Below are 18019 nucleotides of genomic sequence, written 5' to 3' on the forward strand. Positions count from 1 at the left end.
TGTTTAAGGTTTCCTTTGGAGAGGTTGTTTACATTTTCTTAAAAACTTAATTTTAGAACCAGTGATCACACAGGTTGTGTATCTTTGATTTCCGCACACACCCCCCCCCCCAAAACATCTCTTTGTTCTGCAATAATTTTCTATCAGGTAGGAAAATGCCTTTTTAATAAGCAGCTGTGCTTTTTCTCCCCCTTCTTTGATTGCCTGTCTCTGCAACTCAGCATTTGACACAAATCGTTTCTTCGAAAGGGGAAAAAGCATAAGCAGCCAAGGAAGAAGGTATTTTTATTGCGTTGGATTATGCAAGATTTTGGCCAGCCTCCTTAGCTTCATCTGTTTAAGGGTTCATTTTCGCTTGTTTGGCACAAGTCCCAGCCAGAGACCTTCAGAATTGTGGTTAGCAACATGAATGAACACAAACTTTGGGAGCTCTTCAATAAGTAGAGCTGGCCAGCTGCCAAAAATACAGTTCCTTATATGGGGTCAGGGCAAAGCTGCGATTCGGTGAGCCCTCTATTGTATAGAAAACATACTTGTAATGGCTGGTGGGGTTCTTTAAAATAAAAACAAAACAAAACAAAAAAACACCAGGCTTCCAAGTCTATTAAAATAGGAAGTAACAAAATAGTGTGCAGGTTTTACTAATGACGGAGTGGAGCAAAGGAAATATGGCTCTGTGTAGTTAAAGTATAGAGCTGAAAGTTGGACCTTTTGACCTCCACAGCCGGCTCGTGATGTAAGGAACCCAAGCATTTGTGAGACATCTGTTGTCTACCTGCCCTTATTTTGTAAATGGTTTAATAAGATTAAATAATTAGTAGGATAACCACATGTTCGTCATGCTACTAAGTCCCAGCATTGAGTGCATACTTCAGGATTGCGAGGAAGTCTGCCCATCCTGCTACGCCGTGGTGGTTTCAAAATGCTGTCTAGGTATTTTTGTGTTTGCTACAGTATATTTTTTTTATTAGACGCTTTTTTAATATCTTGCCAATGGCAAGTAAAACGCACCTTAAAACCCACTGTGTTTTCAGACTACTGCAGTTCTACCTCTCTACTCAGACATGGAAACTAATGTTTTTTTCTTTTAAATAAACACAGTTTTAGAAATCATTCAACCTAAAAAGTAAATATTTGTGCATTAGGAAGGCTGCTTTAAAATATATTTAGCATTCCCCTCCCCCTATTAAAAGAAGGGTTCAAGTTTTAATTGGTTTCTTGCAGGCAAACACCCTACCTGGATCTTCTCTTGGTCTGCCTCCATCCCACATGTACGGCAGTAGGCTGAATCCAAATTCTGCAATGGCAGCACTTCTCGTTCAGTCTGAGAACAGCCAAGCAGGTAAGCTCCCCGCTGCTGGGACAAACGCACAGCTTCAGGCTGCAGTGGTTTTTAAACAGATTCTTAAATTTTATTTTTGAGCTCTGCTCAACATGCATTGGGTTATTAACTGTATAAAGTTGTTACATGTGGGAAGTAAATTCTTAGTTGTCCTGCAGAATGGCATGGGTTTTCTTCCTGTTTTTTTTTTTCCCTTTTCTTAGTGTCTGAAATGTAAATGTTTAAGCAGAGCCATCAGCAGGCAGGAATACTTCTGTGATTGATGTGTTCAGTTCGGAGCTCTTTGCAAGGAGAGTAACACAGCTCTGGGTTTTGTCGTGAATAGTTTAAACCTTTATTTGCATAATTCATGAAATTGCATTACATACAACTTCGTGTGAAAGAGATCCCGTTAGAGAACTTCTGCGGCGTTTAATAATCTTGTGAATATTTACCGATTGGCATTTTGTACCGTTGGCTCTCCTCTCCGGTTTTAATGAGCCGCTGGCTTTGCTTTGTTTCATTCCCTCCGTAAGGATTTGTTGACATGTCGTAGTAGTCATGCCTGTTTGGGGGAAGGGAATGAGTTTAGCAGTTTACCAAGAATGGATCAGTCATGTCTTTGCCCTCCAAGAGGTCGGAGGTCGCTTGACTCAGAATAGGGGGAGGGCAACCTTGAAGGGGGCAGATAGGGTTATTTTATTGAGAGGCCATAGGGAAAATAACCCTTTTGAGTCCTTCCAAGCAAAACGTTTTCGTATATTTAATGAGGCCTTTTTTGTTTGTTTTACTACCTTTTTAGCAAGGGACTTTCCTCTGCTTATGCTTATAAATAGGAATTAAGGAATTATATGCTTTCATAAAGTTTGCAGTAAATGTGCCGAATAACGCGTGCTTGTTAAGATGGCAGTGCAAGTTTAATACATTCTGTATTTTATGAGTTGTTGTGGGATGCAAAGTGTTAAAAAAACACAGAGCATCAGGATTTGCTGTGATAAGCATACAGATTAGCTGTCCACAGCTGTGATTCATTACTTTCACTGTAGAAATTAAAAGTGGCTGAGGGGAGGGTACTGCAAATGCAAACCACGCTTCTGTGCCGTAAAACTGAAAGGAATGAAAGAAGTGAACATAATCCACGGCCTGGTACAGCCTCAGAAATGTGTAAGGACAACACCTTACATGCTACAGTTCAGCAGTCTTAAACTAGTTACGGATTCGCTCTTCAGCAGTAACGACCGCTAGAAGTTGGGATTTAAGGTATTTCGAAAATATCTGTGCACGCTTTAAGACTCTTATCTAAGAAGAGTCGATTTATCAGCTGTGAAATATTTACACTGCAGATCAAGATCTCGGAGATAACAGCCGCAGCCTTGTTGGCAGAGGAGGCTCACCCAGAGGAAGTCTCTCGCCACGGTAAGCGTTATTTACGTTGGAGAGTGCAGATAGAGGAAATGTTTTAAGGTGTGGAAACTTTTAACTAGTAATACGTGTTTGAAAAGCCTATAGGTTTATGTATGTACACATATTTACACACACGTATACATTCATTTATTTTTATATGGATATATTGGTCTAAAAAAAAAAAAAACCCAAAACCCAAGCCCTAGCGTGTTCTGATAACTAAAAATGTGCTGAAATTTATATCAACTGAAATTAGGTTTGCAAATGAAGGACTTTACTTAAGAAATGGAGACTTGCTTTAGAGGGATTTATCTATCATTTAATCCACATGTACTATTTATCTTCTCATATTTGTTACAATCATCACATTTTTAGTCATATTTGCAAAAATTCCAAAATCCCATAAAGACTGCAGTGATCACAGGAAAAAGAGGGCGTGAGAAGTTAAACAGCAGTAAAAATTTCAAACAAGTATTTTCTTCCCTTTCCCTCACCACTTCAAAATATGCAACAATTCTGTGTGGAGGGAAAAAAAGGTACTTTTTTTTTTATTCCAGCACAGTTCACCTCTAGTACAGAAGTTTGACATAAGAATTCTACCTGGAATTGTATCACGTTATTTTGTTTTAAAATACTTGCTGTTTAAAATGTCAGTATTGTGTTTAAAATAATTCAGTAATATTTTCCATATTTTTTAAGTGAATCTTTGTTTTTAAAGGGCTTTATTCTTCATACTGGAACCCTTATAAATTAGATTTTATAGTGTGATTTTTTTTTAAAAAAAAAAGCACAAACAAAAACTTAGGGACTAACCGTGGGGATTTTATCTTGGAAAAGGATTTTAGGGTAGCTAAGAATGGTAGTTACACAGATACAGCATTGTAACAACGAATTTGATTGTTACTGCATGTGTTTATTACAGTAATTTATAATAAATACCTCCAAATTAGATAATTTAATGTATATGCCTGGTTTTGTTGATCTTGTGTTATATTCATTAATTAATCAAAAGACTTCTTGTTGAATGGGGTGAGAATATCCATTCTAATACTTCGGTGTCATTAGCAATTTGTTAAGTGGCTTTTAAGCTTTCCAATACGTATTGCTTCCAAAACAATAGAGAATTTCCAAATGAATTTAGACTGTGTTCTCAGTATAAATACGTATATTTATATTAGGGCATAAATCTTTATATAGGTAAAGAACATGTCTGTATATAGACAGACAAGTAAGTAAAGAGAATTTTGCGAAGGGAAATGCTCAAGAATTAGGAAATTTCAGAACTTTTGTGTATGAAATGGTTCTCTTAAGCCTACATGTTGTGGTAATGATGGGTTTTAATGCCGCCTTAGATACTGTGCAAAGGCCTGCTCTTTATACGGTTTGCAGTAGGCCATAGTTGTTTCCAGGCTGTCTTTAGGTAGAATATTTGGGAAGCTAAAATTCTTAAATAGGATGCTTCTGTGGCCTCTCTGTCCAAGGGTATATATAGTCCAGCACTTACAAGATGGTCAAATTCCGGCTGTTTTGGCGGGGATGGCAAAAGGAAGCTGCATGGCACAAAAGGCACCTCAGTCCACAGTCACAGAGCTCCCTGCTCCATGTGGAAGCTGTGTCACTTGGCAAAGAGCAGGTAGCTCTTGCTTGGCAGTAGAGTTGTTCAAAAACAAGCCAAAAAGCGGAGGAGGGGGAGGGAATCACTGCCGTAGTTCCAAAATTGAAAGATAGAAAAACTTAGTCTGAAATTCCTGGTATGGAAGAAATTTAGAAAACTTCCCTGTTTGGTTAAATTCATTAATCAGTAAACTCCACCCCTGGTTTCTGTGACAGGAAAGATCACACACAATGTCGACATTTCTAAAACGTGTAGGTAACTCCCCCCCCTGCCCGTTAAATAAGTATCTCTGTTTACTTAAAATATGGTTTATCATGAATAAAAAGCTAACTTCAAAAATCTGCTGTCTGAAAACTTCGTAACTCTGAATGTTACCCGCTTTATCTGTTACAATTCTTTCTCCAAGTTCTTCCCTTTGAAGCTTATGAGATTCATAAATAATGCGCTTCTCTGAAAGAACCATGTAATCTTCAAATAGTTGCTTAAAATAAAAACACTTGCAGAAACAGTTGTTTGCTGTTGATGACGCAGCCGATTGCAGCTCTTCGGGGGAGATGTATGTGACTCGTGAGCTATACGGACGTTTCAAATTCATGTTCCTATATCTTTGTACCCCTGTATAACCTCAGTGTTTGATGTTCAAGCTGTCATATTCAAAACTTTAATATATATGAGAAATATAAATATACCTGCTCTATGTGAGCTGTTTCCATTTTGCAAAGAATTGCTGCTTTTCCCAAGGCAGCGCTTAAACTTTTTTACCCCATACTTAACCCTAGATTTAAAAATGCATTGCGAAATATGACATATGTACTGAAATACGTATGTATGCCTATAGCCAAACTCAGTACTGCTTACAGTTAATACTGTAAGAGCTTGAGGAACTGTCCCCCAGCCTTGAACAAAACACAGTTGTGAAAGTAAGCACGGCGTGAATCATGCAGCAAGGGATTCCCAGCTCAGTGACGGCACTGCACCGGTGCATACAGCACATTTACAATCCTGTCAGAAACTATGATCAACTGCTGTTTGGAATAAGGATTCAGCAATAGTATGCGGGAGCTGCATCATGTCTAATGGATGAGGTAGGGGTTCAGCTGGAAGAGGATGGACTGACTAATGTCTGATTGACTAATACATGGAAATCTAGATTTTATTTTTCTTTTCTCCTGTACAGCTTTCCAGGGAAGGATTGCAGAGGTGACAGAGTCCTGTGTTCCTTTGTTTCTACCTCTGTGAAACTGATAGGAAACAGTTCCAAGCCCAACAAGAATTTTGTTGGTGATTTATAAGTCAAATGGCACAATCAGTTAGAGTAGTGTTATGCGCCCTTCAAAAGCACGCATAGAGGGAAAGAAGTTGCTGGGGGGGTGTGTGTGACGGCTTTCTGTATTTGTTTTCTGGCTTTGGTTTTGTTTTGGTGGTGTGGGGTTTTTTTTTTTAGGAGCGCTGTTTGTGTGGAGGGCAGTACATCTGCTCAAATTGTTTCCGCATAAACTTTCCTTCTTATCGCTTCAGCACATCATGTAAACAAGTTTTAAGGCTGCTTTTGCCGTGTCTGTGCTGAGCTGTTAAAGGCTGTTGAGTTGTCATCTCATGTCAAAAAACACTACCTTGCTTACCCATTCATCGGGGCTTTTTGTTTGAACAGTGTTTTTCTTCTTCCATCCTGTATGCAAAAGAGAGTTATTTATAAATACTTACAGGGCTCTTAACTCACCTACTTAAAACCTTTTCTCGTAAAAATCGCTTTGCTCTGGTGCCTACAAAATGCTTGACAGTCATTAGGTAGCTAATGTGCTGTGACCACTGCTTATTACGCTAATCATAATTAACACACTGATTTCCTGAGCCCTGTATGTTGTCTTGTACTGGGACTGTGGTGGTCTTGTTGGTAAGTCTGCACTACCTACCGAACGGTGTGGCTGTTGTCCTGGATGGCTTCCCTAGTTATTAGTTACAATAAGAACTAATACATAAGAATCTGAATCTGTGCTCATGGCAGTTGATTTAAAAAAACCCAAAACCCAAACAAAGCCACTGACAAACTTCTAGTGGGCTTTGGTGTTGGTCCCGTGTGAGGATTGTTGCTGTGCACGCATGAGGCCAGCATCCTGATTCAGAAATAGAGTGAGCATCTGGCTTTGCCCACAGGTAAAGTTTTGCCCCATCCAGCGCAAAAGCAGCGCTCTCTGGGACCTGAGGGGTGCCCAGCTTGCTCAGTGGCTGTGTGCGGAATGTGTCGTTTTCTCCTGAATGAGAGAGGACATGTGGCAAAGGGATTATTCTTTGATCTATGTGTGATGATGAGTAGAAAAGGATGTAAGTTAAGTGTGCACAGGACAGGCAGAGGGTAACTCCAACTTCCGTTGCGTCACTTGTGAAATAATATTTTCACATAGTCCCTCAAAAATCTGGTTTTACATGATTCTTTGTAGAACAAGATAGGCAGTAGAAGCATATATGGCCTTTCTGTGTGGAAATACCATTACTGTGCTGGCTTTAAGACATTGGTTTTATTTTCCCACTTCTCTCTGGGAAAGGTTTGAAGCTTTTTTTTTTTTTTTTCCTTTTTTGGAGAGGACAGGTGCTCTCTGCATCCATATGCAATGGTTTCCCACTGTGTATTGTTGTGTAAGTTAATACAATGCTGTTTGTCACTAAGGTGGTATGGTAGGCTGTGTGCAAGGAGAGGCTGTGTGCCTTCTCAGTATAAATTCTCACACCGTGAAATACTACATCTTTTCCTAAAGCCTTGGCAGTGAGTACCAGGAGTTCTTAGTGATTTTGATGAAGTAATTTAGTCTTGGAAGTGCAAGATACATAGGTGCTAAGGGCAGATGTAAGGTAAGAAACTTCAACAGCCTTTTACTAATAACGTTTCCTTCCATCCTTTTCTTTAAACAACACACTGCAATATTTTCAACAGATCCCCCGTAAGCAGCTTGCAGATTCGCTATGACCAATCAGGGAACAGTTGCGGGGAAAACTTGCCCCCAGTAGCGGCCAGCATAGAACAGCTTCTGGAGAGGCAATGGAGTGAAGGACAGCAGTTTTTGTTAGAGCAAGGCACCCCTAGTGACAGTAAGTACTCGCGTTCTCCTTATTACTGCTTTTGTTAACTGTGTGATTCAGAACTGCCATTCAGTGCTTGTCCAGGAATGTAAAAAAAAATAGAAATGTAACTGTAGCGTGTAATTGTAACGCAGCTCTTAACGCAGCACATGGCTTCAGTAGACTGCAGGAGAGTTCTCTGCAGCTACGTGCGTCTTTATGGCTGGGGAATTGTGCCATGCAAGAGGAAGTGACCTGCAGATCCAGCCGGCTGGTTGCAGAGTTTGGAAATGAATTCTGGACTCGTAGACCCACTACTGTAAATAGCACAGCGCAGTTCCCCAGTTTGCTACGCTCTGTGATAGAAACTGGCATCATCATTTCTTTATTGTTACGTTTTTCATCTTTTAATTCTAAACTGTCTGCGTCTGTTGCTGTTTTGAAAAAATATTTGCAGGCAGGTGCCCTGCTGGGCTTTCCTGTCTTTATGTTCTGTATTTCTGCGAAATTCTCAAAGCAAGCAAATCATCGTTTTCTCAAGTCATGTGCAGTAGAGTGGAGTGGTCCAGGAATGAACACGTTAAAGCGTAAGTGATGAGCAGACCACTTGGATCTCCGTACCCGACAGTGTATCAGTATCAAAGGCAAGGACTGCATACACTGAAAAAAATGTTTTTCATACCAGGTTAGGGTTTCTGCTATATTTTATTGAGCATAGTATTCCTCTTGTTGGTTGTGTGAAGTGGTACCTAGTTGGTATTTTTATGAATGGTATCCTGACAAAAATGCTAATTGCGAGGAAATTCATGCAGGGATAATCCTTTAAACATGATAGCTGGAGGACAGGTTTAGCTAAGTCTTATTGCATCTCATTTGGGCTCACTGAGGGTTCCTTTGTATGTTCTTGAAGAGGAGGGATAAAAGCTAAATCCTTGGGAAATGACCAGATGTGCCTATACCAGTAGACTTATGTCTGTAGTAGGCCCAGAGGTCATGTTAAACAAATACAATTTAGAATTTAAAAAAAAAAAAAAAAAAATAGGCTATCCCTGTGGCTTTACAGTCACACTCTGGCACTGCTGGGGAAATCCAAGTTCTGAAACCAAATCGAAGTTTGGGAAACGGGTGCTTGGTAAAAGCGAGGTCAGCAGAGAAGATGCTGCCCTTCTGCCGCACAGGAGGGGCGGGAAGTGCCGTGCTCGCACAGTGCTCCCTGCTGGGGGACGCGCACATCGCCGCCCAGCGCGCCCCGCCGCCTCACGCTGCATGGCTTTTTTTGCATTGTTTCTCCAAGTGTGTGATTCACTGTACGGGGTATTAAAGCAGAAAATCCCCCTTTTCACAAACTTCCTTGGTTTTACATAAACATTGTTGGTCGGCCGTGTCGTTACTTGAATGTGCGTTTGTCCAACATGTTCTGTTTCAGTGATGTTTAAAATTTCTAATACTGCAGCTGAAATAGATTTCCCCCCCAACTCTGCAATTAACCTGCACTACTAAAATAATACTACTTTTATGTTCTGGTTTGGAGATAAGTTATCATGTGCAGCTGTTTGCTTAAAATGAATGTCAGCCCTAATGACGGGACTTAATCTGTGTTTAAATCTGGGTGTGGACATAGTGCAAAATTACTATCACATGCTATGTACATTTTTCTGCACTTCAAATTACACCAAATTGATCCTAAGCTTTTCCACTTAAAGTCAAATTTCTGTAATGTGTCTCTCAGTAATAATTTTATTTGTCTTTTCACGTATGGCTTGATGTTAGTCTGAAATTGTAATACAGAAATGAAAAGAAACAAATATATTCCTCATTCTTTGAATGTGGCTGCAAAAGATAACATATGCGTTTTTACCTTAGTTTTAGGAATGCTTAAATCACTGCACCAACTTCAGGTTGAAAACAGGCGGTTGGAAGAGCAGATCAAGAACCTGACGGCTAAGAAGGAGCGGCTCCAGCTACTCAATGCACAGCTTTCCGTGCCCTTTCCAACAATAACTTCCAATCCTAGCCCTTCTCATCACGTACATGCCTTCCCAGTCCAAGCAGGTAGGGAGAGGAGATTAATTCGCACATGTATTTATACAAACGATCCATTTCATCCACGCACACCGCTGACGGGGCGACGCACACGCGTGTGGGGCGAATACAGACTGTATGTGCTGGTGTGTTTAAATGTTTAACAGTCAGTTGGAAGGTTGATACGAACCATTACTGCTTGTTGCTTCAGTGTGGAGCGCATCTGTTTGAATCTATTGATTCACCAGTGCTTTCGTTAATATTTTACTATTCAGCAGTGTTTTCAGGTTGATGTTACATTTTCTATCTTTACCCCTGATGTTACTTTGAAATAAGTGTTGTGAATCTTTTTACTTGTTACAGAAATGTAACCACTCTCTGGTTTGGTTCTTTTTTGAAATAATTACTTTAGCACCTAGCACCGATTCCTTGAACAGCAGTAAAAGCCCTCATCTGGGAAACAGTTTTTTACCGGACAATTCTCTTCCTGTATTAAATCAGGTAATTTTAATTGTTTCTTCTCAACTGGTTAACTCCTCCTAGTCCCTGCCTTGTGCTGCTGGGTGAAATGTTACGCGGCTGAGGGGGTTTGTTGTTTGTTTTTACGCCAGGAGATAACCTCCAGCGGACAAAGCACCAGCAGTTCATCAGCTCTTTCCACTCCACCGCCTGCCGGGCAGAGTCCAGCTCAGCCGGGCTCCGCAGTCCCGGCGGTTCAACAGGTCAATGGTGTGACAGTGGGGGCACTAGCGAGTGGTATGCAGACTGTAACCTCCACCATTCCTGCGGTGCCGGGGGTGGGTGGAATAATTGGAGCGCTGCCAGCCAGCCAGCTGGCAATCAATGGAATTGTAGGGGCTTTAAATGGGGTAATTCAGACCCCAGCGACAATATCGCAGAACCCCTCTCCTCTCGCTCATGCAACTGTGCCACCCAGCGCAACGCATCCTCTGCCCACCACGCTAAATAACAGGTAAGAGTGTGCTGATTTTGGGTTTTCCTGGGAGGGCCTGCTGTTCTTCAGTTCAGCTCTGATGTTTAAGCCCCTTAGTCGGGAGGTAGCTTCTTCCTTAGCCTGTAATGCCAAACCGGGTTCTGCGCCTGACCTGGGAATGACAGGAAGGCGGCGTTTCGTGGCAGCACGAACAGTCAAGTTAAAGGAGAGATGTTTTCTCTTTAGCTTTTGGGAATCCTGGTGTCCGTTTATTCCTGTTTTTTTAATCAAGGCACAGTCCCAAACAAATGTAATTATGTAAATGTGCTTCAGCTCTTTGTCTTAGTTCAGAAAACAATGTTCTTTGTCCTGCCAATTGTTATTCCGTGGTTAAAGTAGCACTGGAAAGGCCACCATTTGTTGCAGTGAGGAGGGGGCATGGGAGGGGGAGAAGGTACACAATCATGTAACTGAAGAGTAATAGGCAGAACTAACCAGAGTACTGATAACGTTGCGTGGTGTTGTCGGTGCTCTGCGTCTCTGACTCCAGAGACCCCAGGATTACTGTTTGAAGTGGTGTTCCAAAGGGTTTTTAAACGTATGAAAAGATCCACGTTTGAGTGTTCTCTAACAGCCCTTCCCCAAAAAACAGGTATCCCCAGTAGCATTAACCGCTGCTGCTTGAGCTGCAAGGCAAAGGGTAACAAAAGGAGACAGCTGCTTCCCGGGAAGGGCAATGTACTCCTTGGTCTGGAAGTGTTTTGGGATAGAGCTCAGGCTGGGCTAACTCATTCTCCCCGCCCCCCTTGCATCATGCTTCGCTGAGGAAGGAGTGCCGCGGCTCCGTGTAGGAAGAAACGCCCGCAAGTAGGGAGTGAATTACTCTGTCTTTAAGCAGAGTTTATTTTTGGAGCTTATGGTGGATTACCCACCAAAAAAAGCACGTGATGGGAATGATGCAAGGGATCCCTGGCTCTGTAGCTGCTTTTCCCAGTTTCTTTCCTGGCTGTTTGTGTGGCAGCCCCTGGATGTTCGTGTAACAGTACCGCTGTGTGGTGTTGCCTACATAGGCTCATAAACCCCCCCACTTCCCAGCGTATCCCGGTGTTTGGGTGTGCCGTTGTGTTTTTACTGAGGATAGTTCGTGTCCCGTGAACGTGACGTTTTGTACGTTAAACAAAAGACCTCGTGTTACTGGAGCTGCCCTCTTCGCTGCGGGTCTGCTGGGAGCGCAGAAGTGTTGCGTTCCTCTGCCCAGAAGTGTGAGGAGGGGTGGGAAATACTAGACAAAATCAGTAATATTAACCAGCTGTGTAATGCTTTCTGGTTATGCCAAAATATACCAGTCATGCTGCTGTTTCTCTTATCATGTTGTTAATACACAGATTATTTATTTCTGCCTCTTTATGTTGCGGGAAGCTCTTTTGTCTATTTTTTATTTATATATCCATCTTTACTGCTCTTGAGTGTGTAGCCCAGTAGTAGACTACTCCAGTTCACACAGAATGCTGCAACCAATACCTGTTCATTAGCTTTCATTCGAACTTCCAGCATAGTCTGGAATACCCCAGTGATTCCGTGTTTTCTGCTACAAGCAGCAGCTTATGATGCACAGCGCTGCCAGCATTTCCATTTTTCCCTTTCTGTTCTTGCACGCTCTTTCTGCACTGCTCCCTCAAGAACAATTTACAACTCATTTTAAGATCAGTGTTTATTTTAAATTTAAAAGTGCCCTTTCCACGTGATTCTCTGCTTTACTGAGCTCATCCAGGTAATTTGCTGGGCCCCTTCGCTTTGAGGTGTTTCACAATTGCTCCCATTTTCTGTGAGTTTTCAATGTTTGTTTCCTCTGTTTAGAGGAAAGAAGTTCAGACTGAGCACGCACTGATGCTCATTAGTGCTAGTATGATTTTAGCGATGAGATGTGCGTTCCTCTTTCCTGTTTCTTCCGTTACAAATGCATCAGTGAAAAACATGAGAAACCTTTTCTGTTAGTGGAGCTGAGCTGGGAAGAGGCTCTGGGATGACGGAATTAAGTGTGTGTGTGTGTGTGTGTGTGTGGGAAGCGGCTGGCTGTTTCTTCAACGTGAGGTTCCTCAGGGCATCAGCGCTCCCTGAACTGCGTGGCTGGGAGGGTTGTGTGGTGCTGGGGGTTTCCTACCACACCACTGCCAGCTCTCCGAACCCGGTCAGGTCGCCTGGTGATGAGCCAGTTTGGAGCTGGCTTAAATCCATATTCCCAAGGTGATGGGAATCGCCTTCTTCCCTGAGAAGTCAGCCCTACTTTCTAACTTTCTTGTGTTTTTCTATAATGAAAAGTCTTCCCAGATATTCCTGCTTAAAAGTAACTTCCCAAGGTTCAGCTTCTGTGGGGGACAGCTCCTGGTGACAAACAGCCAGATCGTTCCCCACTAGATGAAAATTTCTATACACGTGTTGTCCTTACTCACGTGAACTCTAACTGTGGGACACGGGGCTGAGAACCCCCGGCTGCACACTGCAGCTGTGGGTAAAGGAGCCTACATTCGTTTGGGAGGGGAAAACAGTCGAGCCTTCTGGGAAAGATGGCTTAAACAGACTGCTGGGAACTGGGAGATGAAGTGATTTGAGGAAAGATACAGGATTGTTTCTTGCATTCTCACAACCAGAGGAGACTCTGGATGGAGAGTTCCAGACTGATCGTACACCTTTTAACAAGAAGCAAAAAGGGATTAAATGTACCTTCCAAGCTGAACTGGTTTAGAGGAGAAAGCTCTGTGGTGAAATGTGGCGAAGTGCCTCTTCTGGGAAGCTCGGGAGCTGCAGTGTTTGGCCTCTGCAGCTGGGTTGTGTTTCTAGACGCTTAGATCTCAGCTGCGGGCTGACGGAGTGCTGATGCAGAGAAGAGAGGAGGATGGAGCAGAGAGAGAAGGGAGAGCAGCAGCAGAAAAAAGAAGTGTAAAGGTAAAATGTGATCTAGGAAGAAAGAAGGAATGGGATAAAAGAATGAAACAGCTGTGCAGAAGATTCATTGCAGTACACCAGAATACAGAAAAAGAGAAGGAGGAAATAGTGGTAATATTAATCAAACAGAAGATACTTATTTTTTGCAGTTGTTACAAGTATTTTTGATACAGTTAAATTTAAAGCTGTATGAAGGAATTTCAGATTGATGAGTGTCATTGTTGCAAAGTCAAACGTGTGCAGTTCTAGCTTTTGTTAGGCCTGAATTTTCCTGTAGCAGCTCAGGAGGAAAATACAGGAGTTTCCTTGGATAGGTGAAGTGTCATCTCTGTTTTCATCAGCAGTCAAACTGACATCGCTAGCAGCTAGCGGGGAATAAACAGAATGGTGTTATCCCTTCTGTGTTCTGTCACATTAAATCCCTGGTGTGTGTGCACCTGGAATATTATGTGCTGTTCTGATGATGCAGTTTCAGAAAAAGGATATAATGCAAGGAAATAACCAGCACAGCAAGACCAGGCAGAGGCAAAATGGCTCGTGAAAGACCAGGCTAGTGGAATGGAAGTAGATTGTCTTTCATAGGACAAGGTGCAGTGGCTTTAAATTAAGCCATTAAAATTAAGCAGGTAGATTTAGATTGGATATCAGGAAGAAGTTTTTCCTGGAGAGGGTGGTGAGGCACTGGCACAGGTTGCCCAGAGAAGCTGTGGATACCCCATTCCTGGAAGTGTTCAAGGCCAGGCTGGATGAGGCTTTGAGCAACCTGGTCTAGTGGAGGGATGTTGGAACTAGATGGTCTTTAAGGTTCCTTCCAACCCAAACCATTCTGTGACTTCTTGGCTAGGGAAAAGACTGTTGACAAGAAGCTTGAGAATTGGGAGAGTGGTAGAAATGACAGTAGTGGATGTTGGGAAATAGCGAGCGCAGCCCAGCATGCATTTCCCACAGCACGGAGGCCATCCAAGCAAGTCTGAAACAAGGTTTGTGTTGCCTGCTCTGTCCCAGCAGCAGAGAAGGGGGCTGCTGTGGGTATTTTCATACTGTCTGGTTAAGACAAAGTAAATGCTGAAGTGATCGCGGGGCCAGCCTGGTCTGCTAGCGACTGTAGAGAGGCATTATAAATGCTGTGTCCTGGAGAGCCAAGTGGTTGTAGCCTACCTGTGTGGCTTTGTGGCTGGTTTAAGTTAATTCCTTACTACCAATCCCAACTAGCAATCCTGTTGTCCTGATGGTGGTCCTACGCACACCTTGGTGGTACTAGTGCTCGTGCATTCACACAGCCACCTCACCTACATGGACAGGCAGTCCTCCAGCGTGTCTGGCATTGGCCGAGGTTTCAGCTCCACTCCCACAAGCAGCAGCTCATTGTGCGACGACTAGTGCGAAGGGAGGGCACAGGAATGTACTGCTGAAAGAGAAATTCCCTTTCAGTAGCAGGGTAAACCTATCATGAAACTTAATAATTCAGGGGGTGTTTTAAACCAGCAAAAGCTAACACTGGTACCGCAGGAGGGAATCCAGCTGTCTTCCTGGCCTTCAGTTCCAGGGCAGCCCTTGCTCATGCTCTTGGTCTTGCCATGAACTGGCACTGCTGAAGCAACCTGTTATTTCCAGAGCAGTTGTTGGCTGGGTCAGTTCCCTGCCCAGTTTCCTAAATTGCTGAAGAAAATGTTCTGTAGGTATGGAAAGAGGGACTGAGAGCTAAGGGGTCGGCGCGTGCAGAGGCAGCCCGCTCCGTTCTGCAGAAGTGTCAGCTGGCCCATGTCACGGCTGCGTGTGCGCTGTGTACAGACAGTACGGGCAACAGCAAGAGCTTGGGTTGTAGCAAAAGATGAGAATTGGAAGGGAACCAAGGTGAAGTAAAGGCTCGTTAACTAAGCGTTAAAAGTGGGCAAGACCTGCCCTTCAGTGTAAACTCTGTCCTTTCTGTATAGAGTATTTGGAAAAATGTAGAAACGGTAATTATTACCCGAGTTTAAAGTAACGTGCACATAGTAGACTTAGGTTATGGGTAAGAAGTTGCTGTTGCTCAGCATAAACGAGACTGGGGGTGGTGATAGTGTCTAGGTATGTATCACATAATACATTTGACTGTGCAGTCGAAATGTACATAGGAGCTGTCTGTTTGTGTACATCGTTTCTTGTCTCAATGGAAAGCTGCAGCAGAAAGTTCCCATACTTTCATATAAACTACGGTATTGCCCTGTCACACCCCACAGTGCCTCGGGACTAGGGTTGCTTCCTGACCAACAGAGACAACTTCTACTCCATCAGCAGCACCAGCAGTTCCAGCAGTTACTAAGTACCCAGCAACTCACATCAGTAAGTCTTCCAGATACTTTATTCTTCTGTTTGTATCCCGAAGCATGGATAAACTCAGCCTAATGGAGATACTAGGCATGTGTTTAACTTGCTATTACAGGTTCTGAGAATCTTTCAGTTGCTTCCGCTTTTTGGGTGATAGTCATGCTAAATTACAGGGTGTTCTTGGGCTGTGTGTGTTGCCAGAAGAATCCTTCCCTGCACCTGCAGACCCGTTTTGTCCCATGTGGATGTGGTGGCTTGTCTCTCAGCATCAGCTGAGTTTGGGACTGTGGGGTCTGACAATACCCTGAGCTGTTCTCCGATTCCACTAGGACTCTAGCTAAAGATTTCTGGGTATCCTCTCGTGAGCTGTCTTTGCTCTGCCTTGCAGTATTCATATAGGTCATTAGGTGACTGGTTTAACTGTTGCTAATTGTGTAGTTTTGGTTCTTTGACAGACGTGGTTTGCTGTTTGTCTCAGGTATGCCTCTTCGATAGAGGCCGAGGAAGCAGCAGGCTTAGCTGAGCTTCTGCTGAGCTATCGACTGCAGGAAACTGTACAGGCACTTCTTTCCGTTCCCACAGTCTCGTGGAACTTTGTTAGCGTAACCTAAATGAGCTGGGATTAGGTTAAGGGTTGCACTGACTGATTTGGATAAGCAAGAACCCAGAGAGGAGCTATTTTTCAGTAACTAATTCTTGATTTCCCCCCCTCCCTCTCCTTACGTTACTCCAGGAACAACACCAGGCCCTTTTGTATCAATTAGTACAGCAGCAGCATCACCACCACCAACACCATCAGTCTGAAGTACAGCAACTGCAGATCACTGGAGGAGCACAGATACCCATCAACAACTTACTTTCAGGCACACAGGCCTCGCCGCTTAATGCAGCCACTACCAACCCGTTCCTGACAATTCACGGAGACAACGCAGCACAGAAGGTGACAGTAAGTATATTTCCCAGCTCGTTTTTCAGTGTGGTACCGCTGTGAGGTACCTAAAAGATAAGAAGCCATGTGCTGTATTCACAGCTCAAGGATGGTGGATTTTTCCGTTTCTTGAGCCTTGGGCTGCACGTAGTGAGGTTCAGAGCTCCATGAGCTTGTGGTCGCTTGCGCCTGACCTGTCTGCTGCACACTCCTGCTTCCCCGGATCAGGATCCAGGGAGCCTTGCCTTCCTCTTGTAGTTACCACTGCAGCCCTAGTCCTCCTCACCCCGCTTCTTCCCCAGCTTCATCGTTCCTTTTGCCACCTTACTTGAGGAGTTTGTCCGGGCCAGGCGTCAGGCACTGCGCGGCTGCAGGGATTAGTTGGCGACGTGAGAGATGAGGAGCCTGTTGCTGGGAAGGTGAAATAGGCGTGAGGAGAGCGGGCTCTGCCTAGCTTGGTTCTGGCATGGGAAGGTGAGGCTGCACGCTGGGAGGCTGAGCCACTCCTTCGCTTGATGAGTAATAAAACTTTTTCTAGGCAGATAAGGAAACAAGGCCCATCTTTCTGGCCATGGTGTTCCATTGTCTTCAGCATCAGCCCGTAGCCTTCATCCCCAAGACTGGAATTCTTTCTTCAAGTAGTCAGAGAATAGACCTCATAAACTCAGTGTCATACAGTTAAGACGAGAGAGGATGAAGGGAAGGAGCATGTGGAACTTGTGAGAATGAAGGGTGAGAATAGCAGGAAGACAAGTTAAGTTTTCCTTGGGAAAACTATCAAGTGGCAGTGAAAAAAGGGAAGCTTGCAGCAGCAGGCATTGGGAAGAGTTTGGCATCCCCTCTCTGCTCCCCATCCCCGAAGGCTCCAGCTACTTTACCTTTTTTTTTCCTCTGGTGGTGGAGAGGGACTCAGACAGCTGGGCTTTTGGGGTACTTGCCAAACGTAAGGTGAGACCCAAAACACAAATGATGAATTTTCAAGACAGTTTTCCTGGAAATGGCTCCTTTCCGTTCAAAACCAGGAGCATTCACTTCCATCGAGCTGTGCATGTGCTCGCTGTGGGTTCCCAGTTTGCTCTGTTGTTGTGATGCTGCAGCCGAGGTACTGCAAACCAGTAGGATCCCGTTCTGCCCGGTCCCTGACTGTCCTAGCAGAAGGGCTCTTGCGCAGGGGTTTGCTCCGGTCAAGTTGCCATTTGTTCTAGTACCTTTAAAATTTACCTCCCCTCGTTTCCTAAAAATGAGCAGTGAATGGAAGGGAGACCCTGTGTTTGGTTTGCCTCAGGACAGACTGTGCTGTACGTGACCTCATTCTGGATTTCCACAACGGCTGTTCTGCTCTGGGCGGTGTGACCAGGCGGCACTAGTGGGTTTTACAGGTGCGCTGCTCCGGCTCTCGTTCTTGTCCTTACAGCACTTCACTGTAAACAGTCCCAGGAACTCCCCGCACATCTTTGGAACAAAACCTGTAGAAATAAATGTCTTTTGGAA

The 18019-nt window shown here is 43.7% G+C and overlaps 1 protein-coding gene across 1 annotated transcript in view; it reads left to right on the forward strand.

Annotated features, from left to right (window-relative positions):
* Positions 1-18019, forward strand: part of LOC104508037 (protein AF-10-like) — a gene marked incomplete at its 5' end in the record, with an annotated part of 33306 nt that overhangs the window by 14573 nt on the left and 714 nt on the right. The window contains 8 exons of the mRNA XM_010149509.1: positions 1225-1342; positions 2665-2737; positions 7270-7424; positions 9258-9446; positions 9829-9917; positions 10028-10389; positions 15513-15615; positions 16334-16546. Coding sequence (XP_010147811.1) covers positions 1225-1342; positions 2665-2737; positions 7270-7424; positions 9258-9446; positions 9829-9917; positions 10028-10389; positions 15513-15615; positions 16334-16546 — 1302 coding nt within the window. The remainder of the gene's footprint in view (positions 1-1224; positions 1343-2664; positions 2738-7269; positions 7425-9257; positions 9447-9828; positions 9918-10027; positions 10390-15512; positions 15616-16333; positions 16547-18019) is intronic.

The sequence above is a fragment of the Eurypyga helias genome, unplaced genomic scaffold (assembly GCF_000690775.1).
Source record: "Eurypyga helias isolate BGI_N326 unplaced genomic scaffold, ASM69077v1 scaffold28223, whole genome shotgun sequence".
NCBI classification, from domain to species: Eukaryota; Metazoa; Chordata; class Aves; order Eurypygiformes; family Eurypygidae; genus Eurypyga; species Eurypyga helias.